Here is a 20,678-nt window from a genome sequence, read left to right on the forward strand (position 1 = left end):
TATGCTTCTCTGTCTTCATGTTAAACCACCTGGAACCGTATGGATCAAGCTACTCAAAAATATCAGCACTCATAGTCTGCATCACTTGATACGGGACTCAATGTTGAGAATGGGCCCATGGCATCCCTCTCAGCGCTCTCTAGATTGGGGTCATAGAGCTCACACTGGTCCAACTCTCCACAAGGTCCTATAAGTAAGTAGCCTTGTACAAGCCTTGGCTTCTGCGAGCCGGAACAGCTCATAGGAACAGGATATCCTGTTTCTGTAGCGTGAAGCAGCTTAATGTACACGTACACCCCCTAGACAGGACTCTAGTCTATCGCAGGGCCTTCCCAAATGATCTCCTTAATTATGAGTGTCTATGGTATGACTCAGCTGGGGATCAAACTCCCAATCTCTGGGCAGACACTAACCTCAAGGCCACTGAGTTGGTACAGTTGAAGTCGGAAGTTTACATACACCTTAGCCAAATACATTTAAACTCAGTTTTTCACAATTCCTGACTTTAATCCTAGTAAACATTCCTTGTTTTAGGTCAGTTAGGATCAACACTTTTTTTTAAAGAATGTGAAATGCCAGAATAATAGTAGAGAGAATGATTTATTTCAACTTTTATTTATTTCATCACATTCCCAGTGGGTCAGAAGTTTATATATGCTCAATTAGTATTTGGTAGCATTGCCTTTAAATTGTTTAACTTGGGTCAAACGTTTCAGGTAGCCTTCCACAAGCTTCCCACAATAAGTTGGGTGAATTTTGGCCCATTCCTCCTGACAGAGCTGGTGTAACTGAATCAGGTTTGTAGGCCTCCTTGCTTGCACACACTGTTTCAGTTCTGCCCACACATTTTCTTTAGGATTGAGGTCAGGGCTTTGTGATGGCCACTCCAATACTTTGACTTTGTAGTCCTTAAGCCATTTTGCCACAACTTTGGAAGTATGCTTGGGGTCATTGTCCATTTGTAAGACCCATAGATTACTGCACCTGTACATAACCCATCTACAATTTAGCCCAAACAACTACCTCTTTACCTACTGTATTTATTTATTTATTTATTTTGCTCCTTTGCACCCCATTATTTCTGTCTCTACTTTGCACTTTCTTCCAATGCAAACCAACCATTCCAGTGTTTTTTTTAGTTTTTATTTTACTTGCTGTGTTGTACTCACTTCGCCTCCATTGCCTTTTTATATTTTTATTTATTTATACATATATCTGTTTGCCTTCACCTCCCTTATCTCACCTCACTTGCTCACATTGTATATAGACTTATTTTTATAATTTTTTTTTTTTTTTATTATTTTTTTTTTTTTTTCACTGTATTATTGACTATATGTTTGTTTTTACTCCATGTGTAACTATGTGTTGTTGTATGTGTCAAACTGCTTTGCTTTATCTTGGCCAGGTCGCAATTGTAAATGAGAACGTGTTCTCAATTTGCCTACCTGGTTAAATAAAGGTTAAATAAAAAAATAAAAAAAATAAAAAAAATTGCGACCAAGCTTTAACTTCCTGACTGATGTCTTGAGATGTTGCTTCAATATATCCACATAGTTTTCGGTCCTCATGATGCCATTTATTTTGTGAAGTGCACCAGTCCCTCCTGCAGCAAGGCACCACCACAACATGATGCTGCCGCCCCCGTGCTTGACAGTTGGGATGGTGTTCTTCGGCTTGCAAGCATCCCCCCTTTTCCTCCAAACATAACAATGGTCATTATGGCCAAACAGTTCTATTTTTGTTTCATCAGACCAGAGGACATTTCTCCAAAAAGTACGATCTTTGTCCCCATATGCAGTTGCAAACTGTAGTCTGGCATTTTTATGGCGGTTTTGGAGCAGTGGCTTCTTCCTTGCCGAGTGGCCTTTTAGCTTTTGTTGATATAGGACTCGTTTTTATTGTGGATATAGATACTTTTGTACCTGCTTCCTCCATCATCTTCACAAGGTCCTTTGCTGTTGTTCTGGGAATGATTTGCACTTTTCGCACCAAAGTACGTTCATCTCTAGGAGACAGAACGCATCTCCTTCTTGAGCGGTATGACGGCTGCTTGGTCCCATGGTGTTTATACTTGCGTACTATTGTTTGTACAGATGAACGTGGTACCTTCAGGTGTTTGGAAATTGCTCCCAAGGATGAATCAGACTTGTGGAGGTCTACAATTTTATTTCTGAGTTCTGAGATCTTGGCTGATTTCCTTCAATTTTCCCATGATTTTCCCATGATTTTCCCATGATGTCACCCATGAGGCACTGAGTTTGAAGTTAGGCCTTGAAATACATCCACAGGTACACCTCCAATTGACTCGAATTATGTCAATTAGCCTATCAGAAGCTTCTAAAGCCATGACATAATTTTCGGAAATGTTCCAAGCTGTTTAAAGGCACAGTCAACTTAGTGTATGTAAACTTCTGACCCCCTGGAATTGTGATACAATTAATTATAAGTGAAATAATCTGTCTGTAAACAATTGTTGGAAAAATTACTTGTGCCATGCACGAAGTAATGTCCTAACCGACTTTCCAAAAGTATAGTTTGTTAACAAGACATTTGTGGAGTGGTTGAAAAACGAGTTTTAATGACTCCAACCTAAGCATATGTAAACTTCCGACTTCAACTGTATGTCCTATAGGGACTCCAAATACCTGGATGTAAGGGAAAGTGTCTGATTGGGAATTTGTACAGTTTGGGCTTTAAGGCTTATGTCAAATGACTCTGGTCGACAAGTTTCACCCGCTACAAATCAGGTTTTACATCCTGTACCATGTTTACATAACAGTTCAGATGGCCTGATTGATTCACACATTGAAGGATGGTAACATTATTTCTCAAATTAGCCTTATGCACTATTATGTAGGCTACATGAATATACAAATAGCACAAACCACACCTGAATTGTCACGTTCCTGACCTATTTATGTTAGTTTTGTGTGTTAGTTGGTCAGGACGTGAGGTTGGGTGGGCATTCTATGTTATCTGTTTCTATGTTGTTTTTGGTTTGCCTGGTATGGCTCTTGATTAGAGGCAGGTGGTTTGCGTTTGTCTCTAATTAAGAGTCATATTTAGGTAGGGCATTCTCACTTTTGTTTGTGGGTGGTTGTCTCCTGTGATGTCTTCGTGTCGTTATCGATGTATATTCACAAACGGGACTGTTTGGCTGTTCGTTTTGTTTCGATGTCGTCTGTTGCCTGTTCGTGAGTTTACGTTTCAGTTATGTAAGTTTATGTTCAGGTTTTCGTTCTACGTCGTTTTGTTATTTTGTAGTTTGAAAGTGTTTTGTTTAGTTTTCGTGTTGCCATCTGCATCGTTGTAATTTATAATAAAGATGGCATATTTCCCAGACTCCGCATTTTGGTCAGAAGATCCTTCTCTCCTCACCTCATCTGAGGATGAGGAAAGCGACAGTTATTACAGAATCACCCACCAAAATACAGAGACCAAGCGGTATGGGAATGCTAAACGGAGTAAGGGACAGAAGAAGGAGCAATGGACATGGGACGATGTATTGAATGGAAAAGGTGTCTACACATGGGAGGAGATCCTAGCAGGTAGAGATCGCCTTCCATGGGAACAGCTGGAGGCACTGAGGAGAGCGGAGGCTACCGGAGAGAGGAACCGGAATTATGAGGGAACGCGTCTGGCACGGAAGCCGAAAAAGCCCGTGAGTAACTCCCTAAAATTTCTTGGGGGGGGGCTAAAGGGTAGTGGGCCAAGGGCAGGTAGGAGACCTGCGCCCACTTCTCAGGCTAACCGTGGAGAGCGGGAGTACGGGCAGACACCGTGTTACGCAGTAGAGCGCACGGTGTCTCCTGTACGTGTGCATAGCCCGGTGCGGGTTATTCCACCTCCCCGCACTGGTAGGGCTAGATTGGGCATTGAGCCAGGTGTCATGAGGCCGGCTCAACGCGTCTGGTCTCCAGTGCGTCTCCTCGGGCCGGCATACATGGCACCTGCCTTACGCATGGTTTCCCCGGTTCGCCTACACAGCCCGGTGCGGGTTATTCCACCTCCCCGTACTGGGCGGGCGACCGGGAGCATTCAACCTGGTAAGGTTGGGCAGGCTCAATGCTCAAGAGAGCCAGTACGCCTGCACGGTCCGGTATTTCCAGCGCCACCTCCCCGCCCCAGCCTAGTACCTACAGTGCCTACATTACGCACTAGGCTACCAGTGCATTTCCAGAGCCCTGTTCCTCCTCCACGCACTCTCCCTGTAGTGCGTGCATCTAGCCCGGTGCCTCCAGTTCCGGCCCCACGCACTAAGCTACCAGTGCGTCTCCAGAGCCCTGTACACACTATATATTCTCCCCCTACTAATCCTGATGTGCTTGTCCTCAGCCCGGCGTCACCAGTGCCGGTACCACGCATCAGGGGTAGAGTAGGCTTTGAGGATACAGTGTGCCCTGTCCCTGCTCCCCGCACTAGTAGGAAGGTGCTTATCATTAGCACGGTGCCTCCAGTTCCGGCACCACGCACCAGGTCTACAGTGCGCCATATCCGGCCAGAGCCATCCGTCTCACCAGCGCCATCTGAGCCATCCGTCTCCCCAGCGCCATCTGAGCCATCCGTCTCCCCAGCGCCATCTGAGCCATCCGTCTCCCCAGCGCCATCTGAGCCATCCGTCTCCCCAGCGCCATCTGAGCCATCCGTCTCCCCAGCGCCATCTGAGCCATCCGTCTGCCAGGAGCCTGCAAAGCCGCCCGTCTGCCATGAGCCTGCAAAGCCGCCCGTCTGCCATGAGCCTACAGAGCCGTCAGCCAGACAGGAGCCGCTAGAGCCGTCAGCCAGACAGGAGCCGCTAGAGCCGTCAGCCAGACAGGAGCCGCTAGAGCCGTCAGCCAGACAGGAGCCGCTAGAGCCGTCAGCCAGACAGGATCTGCCAGAGCCGCCAACCAGACAGGATCTGCCAGAGCCGCCAACCAGACAGGATCTGCCAGAGCCGCCAACCAGACAGGATCTGCCAGAGCCGCCAACCAGACAGGATCTGCCAGAGCCGCCAACCAGACAGGATCTGCCAGAGCCGCCAGCGAGCCATGAGCAGCCAGAGCCGTCAGAGAGCCATGAGCAGCCAGAGCCGTCAGAGCGCCATGAGCAGCCAGAGCCGTCAGAGCGCCATGAGCAGCCAGAGCCGTCAGAGCGCCATGAGCGTCGTGAGCCGTCAGAGCGCCATGAGCGTCGAGAGCCGTCAGAGCGCCATGAGCGTCGAGAGCCGTCAGCCTGCCATGAGCGTCGAGAGCCGTCAGCCTGCCATGAGCGTCGTGAGTCGTCAGTCAGCCATGAGCTGCCCTTCAGCCTGAAAAGGCTAGATACCCAGAACTGCCCATCAGTCCAGAGCTGTCTCTCTGTCCGGAGCTGCCTTTCAGTCCGGAGTTGCCCCTCTATCCTGATCTCCCTCTCTATCTTTATCTACATCTATAGTCTTATCTATCCCTCTGTCTTGGTTTATCTCTCTGTCCCGGTATTGTCACTATTAGATTTGTTATTAGGAGGATTTTGTGGGGGAAGTAAGAGGGTGGACATTCTTGAAGGGAGGGGGCTAGGATGGATTATGGTGGGATGGGAACCGCGCCCGGAGCCTGAGCCACCACCGTGGTTAGATGCCCACCCAGACCCTCCCCTAGACTTTGTGCTGGTGCGTCCGGAGTTCGCACCTTGTGGGGGGGGTACTGTCACGTTCCTGACCTATTTATGTTAGTTTTGTGTGTTAGTTGGTCAGGACGTGAGGTTGGGTGGGCATTCTATGTTATCTGTTTCTATGTTGTTTTTGGTTTGCCTGGTATGGCTCTTGATTAGAGGCAGGTGGTTTGCGTTTGTCTCTAATTAAGAGTCATATTTAGGTAGGGCATTCTCACTTTTGTTTGTGGGTGGTTGTCTCCTGTGATGTCTTCGTGTCGTTATCGATGTATATTCACAAACGGGACTGTTTGGCTGTTCGTTTTGTTTCGATGTCGTCTGTTGCCTGTTCGTGAGTTTACGTTTCAGTTATGTAAGTTTATGTTCAGGTTTTCGTTCTACGTCGTTTTGTTATTTTGTAGTTTGAAAGTGTTTTGTTTAGTTTTCGTGTTGCCATCTGCATCGTTGTAATTTATAATAAAGATGGCATATTTCCCAGACTCCGCATTTTGGTCAGAAGATCCTTCTCTCCTCACCTCATCTGAGGATGAGGAAAGCGACAGTTATTACATGAATGGGGAAATCACAAAGGAAACTTAGTTTCACAGTTTTAATGTAAACAGCAATTGATTTAGAATAGGCATGTTATTTTATACATAAAAATATAATATGGTAAAACAAAAAAGGGTACATATATGACAGTGGTATACAGTCTTATATTAAGTCAGGATACTACAAACATTAATATAAATTACAGGCAAATCAAGTGCAAGCAGTTAACTGTTGAGTGGGGAGGAATGATAGCGTCTCTACCCAAGTAAAGAAAGGCTGACATTTTGTAGAATTTAGAAGAGGTACATTGTATTTTATCCAATTTCCAAAAATGTAAGACATCTTTGTTCCAAAAATAATGATGGAGGAGAAGGCGACTTACACTGGAGTAAGGTCAACCACCTTGCCAACAAACTTGCAAAGACTCAAAGGACAGTCTATGTTGACCTCAGATAATGCAGGTTCCTTCCAGACCTAATAGCAGATTAAATCAAGCAAAAGGGAGAATAAACTGAAAATAATTAACAAAACAAAGTAAGAATATACAGTGCCCTCAGTAATTATTGGGACAGTGAAGCAAACAATGACTATGTGGTTAAAGTGTAGACTAACAGCTATATTTTGAGGTTATTTCCATCCAGATTGGGTGAACTGTTTAGACATTACAGCACTTTTTGTGAATAGTCCCCCCCATTTTAGGTATTGGGAAAATTCACTTACGGTGCATTCGGGAAGTATTCAGACCCCTTGACATTTACACATTGTTACGTTACAGCCTTATTGTAAAATGGATTAAATTGTTTCCCCCTCCCATCAATCTACACACAAAACCCCATAATGACAAAGCAAAAACATTATCTTGGCTGTGTACTTAGGGTCGTTGTCCTGTTGGAAGGTGAACCTTCGCCCCAGTCTGAGGTCCTGAGTGCTCTATAGAAGGTTTTCATCAAGGACCTCTCTGTACTTTGCTCTGTTCATCTTTCCCTCGATCCTTACGAGTCTCCCAGTCCCTGCCGCTGAAAAACATCCCCACAGCATGATGCTGCCACCACCATGCTTCACTGTAGGGATGGTCCCAAACTTCCTCCAGACATTCAATCTTAGTTTCATCAGACCAGATAATCTTGTTTGTCATGGTCTGAGTCCTTTGGGGGCCTTTTGGCAAACTCCAAGCGGGCTATCATGTGCCTTTTTCTGAGGAGTGGCTTCCGTCTGGCCACTACCATAAAGGCCTGATTGATGGAGTGCTGCAGAGATGGTTGTGCTTCTGGAAGGTTCTCCCATCTCCACAGAGGAACTCTAGAGCTCTGTCAGAGTGACCATCGGGTTCTTAGTCACCTCCTTGACCAAGGCCGTTCTCCCCCGATTGCTCAGTTTGGCCAAGCGGCCAGCTCTGGGAAGAGTCTTGGTGGTTCCAAACTTCTTCCATTTAAGAATGATGAGGCCACTGTGTTCTTGGAGACCTTCAATGTTGCAGACCTTTTTTGGCACCCTTTCTCAGATCTGTGCCTCGACACAATCCTGTCTCGGAGCTCAACGGACAATTCCTTCGACCTCATGGCTTGGTTTTTGCTCTGACATGCACTGTCAACTGTGTGACATTATATAGACAGGTGTGTGCCTTTCCAAATCATGTCCAATCAATTGAATTTACCACAGGTGGACTCCAATCATCTCAAGGATGACCAATGGAAACAGGATGCACCTGAGCTCAATTTCGAGTCTCATAGCAAAGGGTCTGAATAGTTATATAAATAAGGTATATTTTTATTTGTAATAAATTTGTAAAACCTGTTATCCCTTTGTCATCATGGGGTATTGTGTGTAGATTGATGAGGAAACATTTTTATTTAAGCAATTTTAGAATAAGGCTGTAACGTAACAAAATGTGGAAAAAATCAAGGGGTCTGAATACTTTCCAAATGCATTGTATATGTGTATTAAAGTAGTAAAAATGTAAGTATTTGTTCCCATATTCATAGCACGCAATGACTCCATCAAGCACACTTCTACATGAATGTAGATGCTACCATAATCCTGAATGAATAATGAATAATTATGAGTGAGAAAGTTAGACGCACAAAAATCTTACCCCCCAAAATATTTTGTCATCCCCTGTTATTGTAATGGTGAGAGGTTAGCAAGTCTTGGGGGTATGACACACTATATATACACAAAGTATGTGGACACCCCTTCAAGTTAGTGGATTTGGCTGTTTCAGCCACACCTGTTGCTAACATGTGTATAAACTCGAGCACACAGCCATGTAACCACAAACATTGGCAGTAGAAAGACTTTAGTGAAGAGCTCATTGACTTTCAACGTGGCATTGTCATAGGATGCCACGTTTCCAACAAGTCAGTTCGTCAGATTTCTGCCCTGCTAGAGCTGCCCCGGTCAACTGTAAGTGCTGTTATTGTGAAGTGGAAACGTCTAGGAGCAACAATGTCTCCGCCGTGAAGTCCTAGGCCACACAAGCTCACAGAACGGGACCGACGAGTGCTGAAGCGCATAAAAATAGTCTGTCCTCAGTTGCAACACTCACTACCGAGTTCCAAACTGCCTCTGGAAGCAACATCAGCACAAGAACTGTTCGTTGGGAGCTTCATGAAATGGGTTTCCATGGCCTGGCAGCCAGACACAAGCCTAAGATCACCATGGGCAAAGCCAAGCGATGGCTGGAGTGGTGTAAATGTCGCCGCCATTGGACTCTGGAGCAGTGGAAAGGCGTTCTCTGGAGTGATGAATCACGCTTCACCATCTGGAAGTCCGACAGACGAATTTAGGTTTGGCAGATGCCAGAAGAACGCTACCTGCCAGAGTTCATAGCGCCAACTGTAAAGTTTGGTGGAGGATGAGTAATGTCCAGGAGCTGTTTTTCATGGTTATGGCTCGGCCCCTTATCTTAACGCTACAGCATACAATGACATTCTAAACAATTCTGTGCTTCCAACTTTGTGGCAACCGTTTGGGGAAGGCCCTTTCTTGTTTCAGAATGACAATGCCCCCATGCACAAAGCGAGATCCATACAGAAATGGTTTGTTGAGATCGGTGTGAAAGAACTTGACTGGCCTGCACAGAGCCCTGACCTCAACCCCATCGAACACCTTTGGAATGAATTGGAACGCCGGCTGCGAGCCAGACCTAATCGCCCAACATCAGTGCCCGACCTCACCAATGCTCTTGTGGCTGAATGGAAGCACGTCCCCACAGCAATGTTCCAACATCTAGTGAAAAGCCTTCCCAGAAGAGTGGAGGCTGTTATAGCAGCAAAGGGGGGACCAACTCCATATTAATGCCCATGATTTTAGAATGAGATGTTCGACCAGCAGGTGTCAACATACTTTTGGTCATGCAGTGTAATTGTGCGTCTAACTATCTCCCTCATCATTATTCACGATTCATTCAGGATTATCCGTGATCATGGTAGCATCCACAATGTAGAAGTGTTTAGAAACATATTCTACTCATATTTACAATAAAAGTGACTGCAACATAACACAGTACTTTATTTACCATTCATTTCACAAAATAATCGTTAACACAACCAAAACGAAGGGAAAATGTACTAAGGAAAATGACAACAGCACACAAACTTTGACAAACTCAACAGATCTTAAATATAAACATTATTACATATTCTCCAATAAATAAAATGTACTCACGTAGTCAGTGACGCAGATCACGGAAATGAATAATAAGTTTGGCCATTGCAATCCCCAGCAGGATAAGGAATACTGGAGGGTAAAACCGTGGCTTAAATAGTGCAGTGGTGCTAATCAGCAGTGGGTACAGGTGTGGTGAGTGGCGAAGGAGGCGCGTGAAGTTAGTGCCGAGGACATCACAACACACCTAAAACTAGGAGCCTTACTCAATAGTACATCTGACATAAGTAACCACATTTAAAAGCTAAAGAAAACCACGAGAATGAAGCTGAAGTAAGGAATACTTACCAACGATGACTATAATGATGATGGATATAAGCAGAAAGAGTCTTAGCAGTTGAGTGTGTGTTGAATCAAGGTTTATTGTGACATTGCCAACTCTTATCTGATGAACAAAGACAACATAATACATGATTATTGTTCACCATTTCCAAGGACAGTGTTCCAGTGAAACGAATAAAATGGTGGGTTGAGGTTTCATCTGAATAAGATTTTTACCTTCACTGACTTGATGTTGGCGCTGGGAGTGTTCTTTATCTCACAGATGACAGAGTCAGTCCCATTCCTCGTCTCAATGGTGTCCATGGCACACTCTACATCCTGGTTCTCCTCCTGAACAACCAACACTGAGATCTCTTCTGTGGCGATGTTCAACTTGTCAGCCCTTTTCTGAAATAAAAGAGAGAGAGCATGTATGTGTGTAGGCATGGGTGCATGCATGCGTGCACATGTGTATACCTCAATGGTGACATGCAGGTCGTTTCCTGTCTTGATTGCGGTGTAGCTGGTGAATTCTGGGTCGGGATGGTAGGTGAGCTGTGATGAGCAGGCCAGTGTCTGATTGGCCACTCTCAGAAACACAGTGGACGTGACTGGCTGGTTAATGTGTTCAAAGGGAGGTGTGTGGTACCACAGAGTCTAAAAACACCAACAACATGAATTAGAATACCTCAGATATTGATCCCCCCATGACTGATTTCTGTGTTGTGTGAAGGTGAGGTGTGCATGCTCATATTAGGTTACTGACTGGTTACGTGAGAGTGGGTGAAGACATGATGCTTAGTCAAGAAATCAATTAAAATCAGTGTGCTAAGATGTCTACCCCAGAGCTGTAGTTGGATTGGATGGTCTGAGGGGTGTGGTCATGAACAACCCCCTCCACAAACTCCAGATGGAACCCTTGGACCTTGATCTTCCTCTTCCCACTGCAGGACACATACGAAATCAACCAATCAGAGGAGGGTTGTTGGTCACTGTCAAGCCCTGACCATAGAGAGCTGTTTATTCTCTGTTGGTTGGGGCGTGATAGTGACTAGGGTGGGTCATCTAGGTGATTAATGGTTAATGTTGGCCTGGTATGGTTCCCAATCAGAGACAGCTGTTTATCGTTGTCTCTGATTGGGGATCATATTTAGGCAGCCATTTCCTCATTGTGCTTTGTGGGATCTTGTCTACAGATAGTTGCCTGTGTGCACACCAGTAGCTTCACGTTTCGTTTGTGCTTATTTGTTTTGTTTGGTGAGTTTCTATTAATTAAAAGATGTGGAACTCTACGCACGCTGCGCCTTGGTCTACTCATTATGACGCTCGTGACAGAAGATCCCCGCAGCGTGGCCAGGAGGAGCAGGGATCCTGGGCCCGGGAGAAAAGTGAGTGGAGGACATCATGGACATGGGAGGAAGTTATGGCAGGGGACAAGACCCTGCCATGGAAGCAGGCAGAGGCAGCGAAGGAGGATCAACGGCGACTCCGAAGTTCACGACCACGACGGAAGCCCGAGAGGCAGCCCCCCAATTTTTTGGGGGGTTGGCACACGGGTTGGTCGGCGAAGCCGAGGGGCGAGTTTGAGAGCGAAGAGGAGTATTGGGATAGACTGAGCGAGGAGTATTGTGAGATGGTTGAGGGGAGTGATGAGGTAGAGTGGATGGTTTGGTGTCTGGAGCAAGACAGTCGCCGTGAGGAGCGTGGGACCAGTCAGGCACCATGTTTTGCGGAGATACGCAATGTGTCTCCAGTGCGCATCCACAGCCCGGTACGTTCTGTGCCAGCTCCTCGCACTTGCCGTGCGAAAGTGAGCATCCAGCCAGGACACGTTGTGCCAGCTCTACGCTCCAGACCTCCAGTGTGTCTCCACGGTCCAGTATATCCTGCGTCGGCTCTACGCACTGTGTCTCCAGTGCGCCTTCACAGCCCAGTGCGTCCTGTGCCAGCGCCCCGCACTTGCCGGGCTAAAGTGAGCATCCAGCCAGGACGTGTGCCAGCTCTACGCTCCAGACCTCCAGTGCGCCTCCACTGCCCAGTATATCCTGCGCTGGCCATACGTACTGTGTCTCCAGTGCGCCTCCACAGTCCAGTACGTCCTGTGCCTCTTCCCCGCACTCGCCCTGAGGTGCGTGTCATCAGCCCGGTACCACCAATGCCGGCACCACGCATCAGGCCTCCAGTGCGCCTCCACAGTCCAGAGCTTCCGGCGACAGTTCCCAGTCCGGAGCTTCCGGAGACAGTTCCCAGTACGGAGTTTCCAGCGACAGTTCCCAGTACGGAGCATACGGCGACGTTTCACAGTCCGGAACCTCTGACGACGGGTCCGGAACCTCCTGAGACGGTCCGCGGTCCAGAACCTCCAGAGACGGTCCGCGGTCCGGAACCTCCAGAGACGGTCCGCGGTCCGGAACCTCCAGAGACGGTCCGCGGTCCGGAACCTCCAGAGACGGTCCGCGGTCCGGAGCCTCCAGCCACGGTCCGTGGTCCAGAGCCTCCAGCGACGGTCGGCGGTCCGGAGCCTTCAGCGGCGGTCCGGAGCCTTCAGCGGCGGTCCGGAGCCTTCAGCGGCGGTCCGGAGCCTCCAGCGGCGGTCCGGAGCCCCCAGCGACGGTCGGCGGTCCGGAGCCTTCAGCAGGGGTTCTCAGTCCAGAGCCTCCTGCGACGATCTTCGGTCCGGTTCCTCCTGCGACGATCCCCGCACCAGAGCCGCCATGGAGGAAGACGTCGTATCTGCGAGCGGAGTGGGTACTTCGCCCCGCACCGGAGCCGCCCCCTGACGGTAGATGCCCACCCGGACCCTCCCCTATTGAGTCAGGTTTTGCGGTCGGAGTCCACTCCTTTGGGGGGGTACTGTCACGCCCTGACCATAGAGAGCTGTTTATTCTATGTTGGTTGGGGCGTGATAGTGACTAGGGTGGGTCATCTAGGTGATTAATGGTTTATGTTGGCCTGGTATGGTTCCCAATCAGAGACAGCTGTTTATTGTTGTCTCTGATTGGGGATCATATTTAGGCAGCCATTTCCTCATTGTGCTTTGTGGGATCTTGTCTACAGATAGTTGCCTGTGTGCACACCAGTAGCTTCACGTTTCATTTGTGGTTATTTGTTTTGTTTGGTGAGTTTCTATTAATTAAAAGATGTGGAACTCTACGCACGCTGCGCCTTGGTCTACTCATTATGACGCTCGTGACAGAAGATCCCCGCAGCGTGGCCAGGAGGAGCAGGGATCCTGGGCCCGGGAGAAAAGTGAGTGGAGGACATCATGGACATGGGAGGATGTTATGGCAGGGGACAAGACCCTGCCATGGAAGCAGGCAGAGGCAGCGAAGGAGGATCAACGGCGACTCCGAATGACGAACGTGACAGTCACACCTAGCGTGCTGATGTGAATTGTAGTCATGTCTAAACCACATTATTTGAATAAGCCAGTGGAAAACAAAGATGCTTCATGGCAAAAGTTGTACTTTTTTTATACAGCAAATAAAATATGTAAAAAAATTGCTTGCCAAGCCCACTTTCCTTCCCCATCAGACAACACCATAGCCAGTAGCCATTTTTAGAAAATAGTTAAAGGCACCTCTGTATAGCTCGTTCCAAAGGTGAACCCATGTTGTTGGATCTTATACTTGTGTGAATTGCTATAGAAATGCAATTTGATGTTTGGGCTTGAACAGGTAGACGTGTGTGTGTGTGTGTGTTTTTACCTAGCCCAGGTAGTGCTTGGTGTTAGCCCAGTGCAGGATGGTGAGGACCCATAGGTGACAGTTGCCTTGCCCAGACAGCGACCGTCTGGCAGCACGGCACACACACTGACAGAACCTTTGTCTCCACTGGGGATGTGGAACGTCAGACTGGACCCAGTGTGGTTCCACACTGGAGACCTGATCATGTGACACACACACTACATAGGTTAGACACACACTTTACCAAAACATAAGGCATTGGGCTTTCATGCAAAAAGTGAGCACCAGTGAAAAATCTAAACCATTGTTTAAAACTTCTTTGTGATAGGGGGCAGCATTTTCACTTTTGGATGAATAGCGTGCCCAGAGTGAACTGCCTCCTACTCTGTCCCAGATGCTAATATATGCATATTATTATTACTATTGGATAGAAAACACTCTGAAGTTTCTAAAACTGTTTGAATGATGTCTGTGAGTATAACATAACTCATATGGCAGGCAAAAACCTGAGAATAAATCCAAACAGGAAGTGAGAATTCTGAGGCTGGTTGATTTTCAACTCATCGCCTATTCAAATCCCAGTAAGATATGGATCTGTTTGCACTTCCTACGCCTTCCACTAGATGTCAACAGTCTGTAAAACGTTGAATGAAGCCTCTACTGTGATGTGGGGCCGGATGGGAACTGTTTCAGTCAGTGGTCTGGCAGAGTGCCAGTTCTTGGTCACGCGCATTCCAAATGATATCGCCTTGCGTTCCATTATTTCTGTAGATACAAAGGAATTCTCCGGTTGGAACGTTATTTAATATTTATGATAACAACATCCTGAGGATTGATTCTCTACTTAGTTTGACAAGTTAATTCAACTTGTAATATAACTTTTTGAAGTTTTCGTCCGACGTTCGCCTGGATCTGCGCGAGCGTTTGGACATGTGTACTAAACATGCTAGCAAAAGTAGCTACTTGGACATAAGTAATGGACATTATCGAACAAAACAATGATTTATTGTGGAACTAGGATTCCTGGGAGTGCATTCTGATGAAGATCGTCAAAGGTAAGGGAATATTTATGATGTAATTTCATATTTCTGTTGACTCCAACATGGCGGAGAAATGTTGTTATATCTGAGCGCCATCTCAGATTATTGCATGGTGTGCTTTTTCCGTAAAGTAAAAAAAAAATCTGACACAGCGGTTGCATTAAGAACAAGTGTATCTTGTATCAAGTGTATCAAAGTTTATGATGAGTATTTCTGTTATTTGACGTGGCTCTCTGCAATTTCTCCGGATATTTTGGAGGCATTTCTGAACATGGCGCCAATGTAAACCGAGATTTGTGGATATAAATATGCCCATTGTCGAACAAAACATACATGTATTGAGTAACATGATGTCCTATGAGTGTAATCTGATGAAATAATTGATTTCAATAATTGATTGAAATAATCCACGTTTTAGTTATCTCACAAAATTGTCTGCATATGTTAGAAAACAAATCATATTCAACCGATTGTCCACTTTGACTCACTCCTTGAGACTGCAGTCCATGTGCCCTTGGATGCGAACCCTAGTCACGTGATGGAGGTTCTTCCCAGTCATCAGGGCGTGGTTTCTCCCATGGAAGGACAGGACACTGGGCACTATGGAGACGATCACTGGCTCCTGACAAACACACACAGACAATATTTCTGATAAAGACAAGTGAAACTAAATATGTGTTTGTGGCTGTAGGCTTGCTCTTTAATTTTGGTAAATAATGATGAGTGACAAAATTAGAGGCATAAATATCATACCCTCCAAAAATGCTAACCTCCCCTTTTATTGTAATGATGGAAGGTTAGCATGTCTTGGGGGTATGATATTTGTGCATCTGTAACTTTCTCACTCATCATTATTCACGATTCATTCAGGACTATCAGTAATTATAGTACCATCCACTACTACTGCCCTGGGGTACAGTCATGTGATCCATGATCCCCACTGTAAGAGGTATGATGATTTGACTCAGAGACAAAGGCTCTATTCACAAACATCTTCTTACTATATATAACCTTTTTGGTCCATGTTATTCTGGTTGAGATAAAATCTCTATTTTACGAGTGATCTAAATGTAGGATGCGAAACTACAAAAAATGCCCAGATCTATGAATATTGCTCTGTATAACTGAATATAGTATCTTGGCATTTGCAGACACCCATTTGAGGTTCTTCATTTTGTCCTCAGTCTTAGCTTTCAAGAGAGAGCGAGAGAGAGAGAGAGAGAGAGAGAGAGAGAGAGAGATTTGATAAGGCCAAATGAACTTTATGAAACTTTAACAAGCACCAAACCCTATGAGGAGCAAACACTTCCTTCACCACCAAACACACACAGCTAACGTAAACTCACCCCATTCCGCACAACATCTCTCTTTCTCACTATCACGCATTAGTTTCGCTTCCCCACCCGCCATTTTTAAAAAGACCCGACGGGGCTCATTGCTCACAGAAGATCCACTGAGAGATGCTGAGGAAGAGGAAAAGGCTATGATCAGCAGGATGGACTTACAGAGTAGTTCATTCCTGACTGGCTGAGTCTGCACACGTCCTGGGGATAGAAGTGAGAGAGGGTTGATGAACAAGATACAGGAACACACATGGGTGAAGAAGTTGTGAGATGAACACCCCCAAAGAAGAAGGTGTGTGTGTGTGTGTGTGTTTGTGTGTGTGTATGTGTGTGTGCGCGCGTGCGCATGCGTGTGAGTTTGTGTGTGCGTGTGTGTGCGTGTCATACCTGTATGGAGTCTGAGTTGGCAGACCTGGGTGTCCAGGAGCAGGCATCATTACTCCAGCTACATCCAGCTGTCATGCACTGAGAACACCTGAGAGACACAGAGATACAAATAAGAAAACTACAGTGAGTTTAATCATAAACATGTGTACCATCTGCTACTCATGCAAAATGTGTACTAACAAATCTATAACATACAGACAGTGCCCAACATAATTTAAAAGATGTCATTATAGTAAATATTGAAGTAGGTCTAAACAAGTAGGTTTGAAACATAGCCATATCAAGGTGCTGAGGAGTAGCATGACAGATCTGGGATTTCTGACTGACAGGGCAGAGGTAGGTGGTCCAGTGATGTCTGAACAGTTAGTGAGCATCAGTTTCTCAGTAAGGTTCTGCTTCCCCACTCTTATCTCCACTGTGACATCCAGACCTATGTGGAAAAACACAGGGAAACAATCTCTAAGCAAGATGCTCCATATTTTCATTGAGAAATCTACAGGAGAGTTAGAAGGTGAAAGTTCACCTTCAGCAGGAAGCTGGTCGCTGGAGAACAGGCAGGAGCATCGAGGCAACGCTGGAGCGGGGCTTGTCCTGTCACACAGATCACCTCTTGTATTGAAGAAGTGGCAGGTAAAGGTGAGACTTCCTGTCCCATGCACATTCAGGTGGACCTTGACAGTGAGTGTGATCTTCTCTCCACTGCTGCTCTTCTCCACCTGGTAAGAGACCATGTTCTGTTGTTGGGAGTCCTCAGAGATGGAGATCCAGGCTGAAGGCTGAAGGCAGTCATCCTGAAAGGAACATCTAGAACACATCACATAAAGGGGTGAGGATGAGCAGGTTTAGGGTGACAGAGATAAACAGGACATAGAAGTATGTTCACAGGAAGTTTCATCTAAAGAGGCAAGTTGATTCTAAGAAGCTGTGGGTGATACAGGAAATGTATTTTGAGCTCTATGTTTTACCACAGAAAATAAATATATCAACAAGACCATATACTGTGAAAAACCACAGATAGTATGTGGTGAGATCATATGAAACCCTGGGGTATGACATTAACACAAACAAACCAGGCAACTGTCCTCACTTAATTACATTGAAACGACTGCGACTGTTAATTTTCATAAAATGATCAAAAAAGTACATTTTAGAAGAATAAGACAAGATATAATGAAGACATCTCCCTGTATTGTGGTTATGAAAATATAACCAGTAAGGCTGGACTGAATGGATCGTCACTTTTCATTCATCTCGTAAACTCTAACTCACATCGCTTTCTCTCGCTCATCAGCATAGCAGGTATTTATTTATATGGCAGTATCTACAACCGATGACGGCTAGGATAAACTACGTTGGGATTATCCCTCTATAACTTTGGTAAAGTCATGATTCAGCTGGTAGAGTCGGTCATCCGTAACGACGTAAACTGAACAAGCCTGTACTCGATTGAACTGTAAGTTGTAGAAGTGTGTAGTTGTGGTTCTTGTGACTGACCTTGACTTGCTGTTCTCAGACTCACACCAGCCACAGAAGGGGTCCTGAGCAGACCAACAGTCCTTCAGACTCTTGTGTTCACTGCACTGAGCCACAGGCACACGCATCAACTACAACAAACACACAATATTATGTCCTGGGTCCTATTTCAGAATGGTTGTACTGTATAATATGTATCTCTGTGCACAGTAGAACTTACCTGGTTCCTCAGTGCCATGTACACATGTTTGCGGTCCACTGGATCCAGGTGCATCTTGGGAAACACACGGCGGTCGTCATCTGACTTGTAGAGCACTCTGGGACAGGCAGGTTTGTAGGCCTTGTCTACAGCAAGCTGACATGGGACAGAGAGTGACACTTGAATAACATCTCTATGTAGAGGTGACATATCACACTAACAAACCACAATACATAACATGGCCCGAGGAAATCACCTATATTGCAGTTGTAAATGTCAGTTGACTGCACACATTTCTCTCTGTCAACAAGAGTATGAATTTGATGATGATGATACATGATAGACTAACAATCACTGATGTGTAGTGGTGACCAAACCCCTGTCTGGTTTGTTAGAGTGTACTGAATGGCTGTGATATTTCTGTTAGAAACATGCAGGGGATTTGGCTGGATTATTAAAGTTTTCCAGGGACAACACTGCATGAAGGAGACTATTGTGTCTAATAAGGTTACTTCTGGGGTTTCTCCAGGCTAATTTAGACCTCAAATTTCCTCATGTGAGCCACGTTTGGTAGAAAATGCTGTAATTCTGTTGTATGAGTATCTGTGTGTTCAAGGGAGAAATAATGACACGAGAGAGGTATTTTGAGGCCAGTGTGTGTGTGCTTTAAGAGTTCTCATAAATGTGTTCCACAGACCTTGATGAGTTGTCCGTCTCCTGTCCCGATGAAGAACACCAGCCAGGAGTTGTGTCTCACTGCCAACACTGATGTCATGGAGCTGTATTTAAACACCACTGCCTCTGGCTGCAGCTCCGGGGTGGTACCTTTTCCCGATGACTGAAACAGTGTTACAGACAATCTCAACACATTTGCTAAGAAATTAGGGTAACGATACTGACAGCGTCTTTGCTATGGTGTTGGTTATAAAGCATACATATAATTATTATCATCTCACCAACCTTTACACAGTCTTCATAGCAGAAGTCTGGGTCATCGTTCTTGAGTTGAGGCCCTGTAGAGTGGCTGATGTTATAGATGGCCAGCATTGTGTTGATGGGGTCGCTTGTGTTACCAGCCGTGAACACACCTGCCCAGAGCACCTGCCCATGGAGCCCACCAGAACCTTGAATTACAGAGGAAGACAGGAGCCGCCGGCGCTCCATGATTCCACAGCATTTGAGTGTCGCACCTTCGAGGGACTTCAAAGTATTTGCTTTATTGTTCTCGCTCTTGAACCAAATAAGTCGAACTTGAGGCTCGTTGGGAACGTTCGAGAACACGTAGATGTGTGAATTACTCTGAAAGCCGTCCACAAACTGAAACTTCTCCTTTTGTCTGGCGTCAATATACGGAGACGCGCTCTCCTCTGATTCAGAAAAGATTCCTCCCTTCTGTCCATCTAGTGTATTCCGTAGGACAAGCAACTGACCTTGAGTGACACACTTGTTACGCACACGGCTCTTCAACCTTCCAGCCATAATGTAGGAGTTCTTCCCGACATCAACAATAAAGCCAATGGTTGAATCTCCAGGGTCCAATGAACCCACTTCAAGATCCTCGAAATGCACAGATTTTGAGATTTCGTTGAGATCCAGTATTTCACAGTAACCGCATTTTGTGGTTCCACAGGTGATCAATGTCTTGTTTTTTATGAATGGCAGTAAAATGTTTACCTTAAATGGATACGTTTCATCGGAAGGAGGTACTTCTTGGTTAGGATAAACTACGTTCGGATTATCCCTCTTTATAACTTTGGTAAAATCATGGTTCAGCTGGAAGAGTCGGTCATCCGTAACGACGTATACCGAGCTGTCACCAATGGCAAAGTCGCGGACGTCGCCATCGAATGAGTGAGTCTCCTGGCCCCAACTCCAGTCCACACAGGCGAGGAGTACTCCCCAGAAAACAGCCCTCATCTCGTAAATCATGTAGTCAGTCAAGCCTGAGAGGAGAGCGCATGGTAAACTCCGTTCTGCGCCTCTGATGCCACTGTCATACTGTGCCGAAGGCCAACAGGAGGATTGCGTAAAAGCGCACAGTGGATGGATGCTGCAACTATGTCATAACATCTAGTTCCGACGGTTATGTTCTGAGACTCCGACTTCCGTGTTTAAATCTCTACTGTGATATCGAAATTGACGCTAGTTCCCTACCTTTCAATCTCATCAGAGGATTTATCAGTAACATCGTTGTTTGAGTGTTTCCAAAACGTCTCCAAACTCGCATTTGTGGTAATGTCTATATTGCCTATTCAAATGGCAGTGTCAACATCACCATCACCTATATAATTATTTTGATTTAAATACTTTGATTCAATAATAAAATACGTAACCGAGAGTGAATGCCTCGCATTTCTTTTGATGTCATCACGGGCTATCCCAAGGGGGCACTTTTTGTTCGGTCCTACACTGCATTCTGGTGGTGAAAGTGTTACATTACTAGACAAAATACTACCCTAAA

The 20,678-nt window shown here is 45.8% G+C and overlaps 1 protein-coding gene across 2 annotated transcripts; it reads right to left on the reverse strand.

The window, feature by feature from the left end:
* Positions 1 to 6,193: 6,193 nt before the first annotated feature.
* Positions 6,194 to 20,485, reverse strand: LOC129838701 (plexin-C1-like). Of its 2 annotated transcripts, XM_055905839.1 has the most exons (16): positions 19,178 to 20,485; positions 18,915 to 19,055; positions 18,239 to 18,373; positions 18,040 to 18,149; positions 17,069 to 17,349; positions 16,873 to 16,975; positions 16,546 to 16,633; positions 16,321 to 16,359; positions 15,304 to 15,437; positions 13,797 to 13,973; positions 10,931 to 11,033; positions 10,567 to 10,746; positions 10,327 to 10,497; positions 10,117 to 10,213; positions 9,829 to 9,900; positions 6,194 to 6,636 (listed from the first exon to the last, which is right to left on the reverse strand). In XM_055905839.1, exons 1-15 carry the CDS (start codon positions 20,144 to 20,146, stop codon positions 9,833 to 9,835), a joined length of 2,796 nt encoding a protein of 931 aa, XP_055761814.1. In that variant the 5' UTR covers positions 20,147 to 20,485; the 3' UTR covers positions 6,194 to 6,636; positions 9,829 to 9,832. The 2 variants fall into 2 exon arrangements, with proteins under 2 accessions (XP_055761814.1, XP_055761813.1); XM_055905838.1 differs by having other exon boundaries at positions 10,327 to 10,746.
* Positions 20,486 to 20,678: the final 193 nt, after the last annotated feature.

Source organism: Salvelinus fontinalis, chromosome 39 (assembly GCF_029448725.1).
Source record: "Salvelinus fontinalis isolate EN_2023a chromosome 39, ASM2944872v1, whole genome shotgun sequence".
Taxonomy (NCBI): domain Eukaryota; kingdom Metazoa; phylum Chordata; class Actinopteri; order Salmoniformes; family Salmonidae; genus Salvelinus; species Salvelinus fontinalis.

Coding starts and splice junctions, on each gene's coding strand:
- LOC129838701 (XM_055905838.1), bottom strand. CDS start 20,146: ATGATTTACGAGATGAGGGCTGTTTTCTGGGGAGTACTCCTCGCCTGT. Junction 19,056..19,177: donor GCTATGAAGACTGTGTAAAG/GTTGGTGAGATG, acceptor ACACTGTTTCAG/TCATCGGGAAAAGGTACCAC. Junction 18,374..18,914: donor GAGACGGACAACTCATCAAG/GTCTGTGGAACA, acceptor GTCCCATGTCAG/CTTGCTGTAGACAAGGCCTA.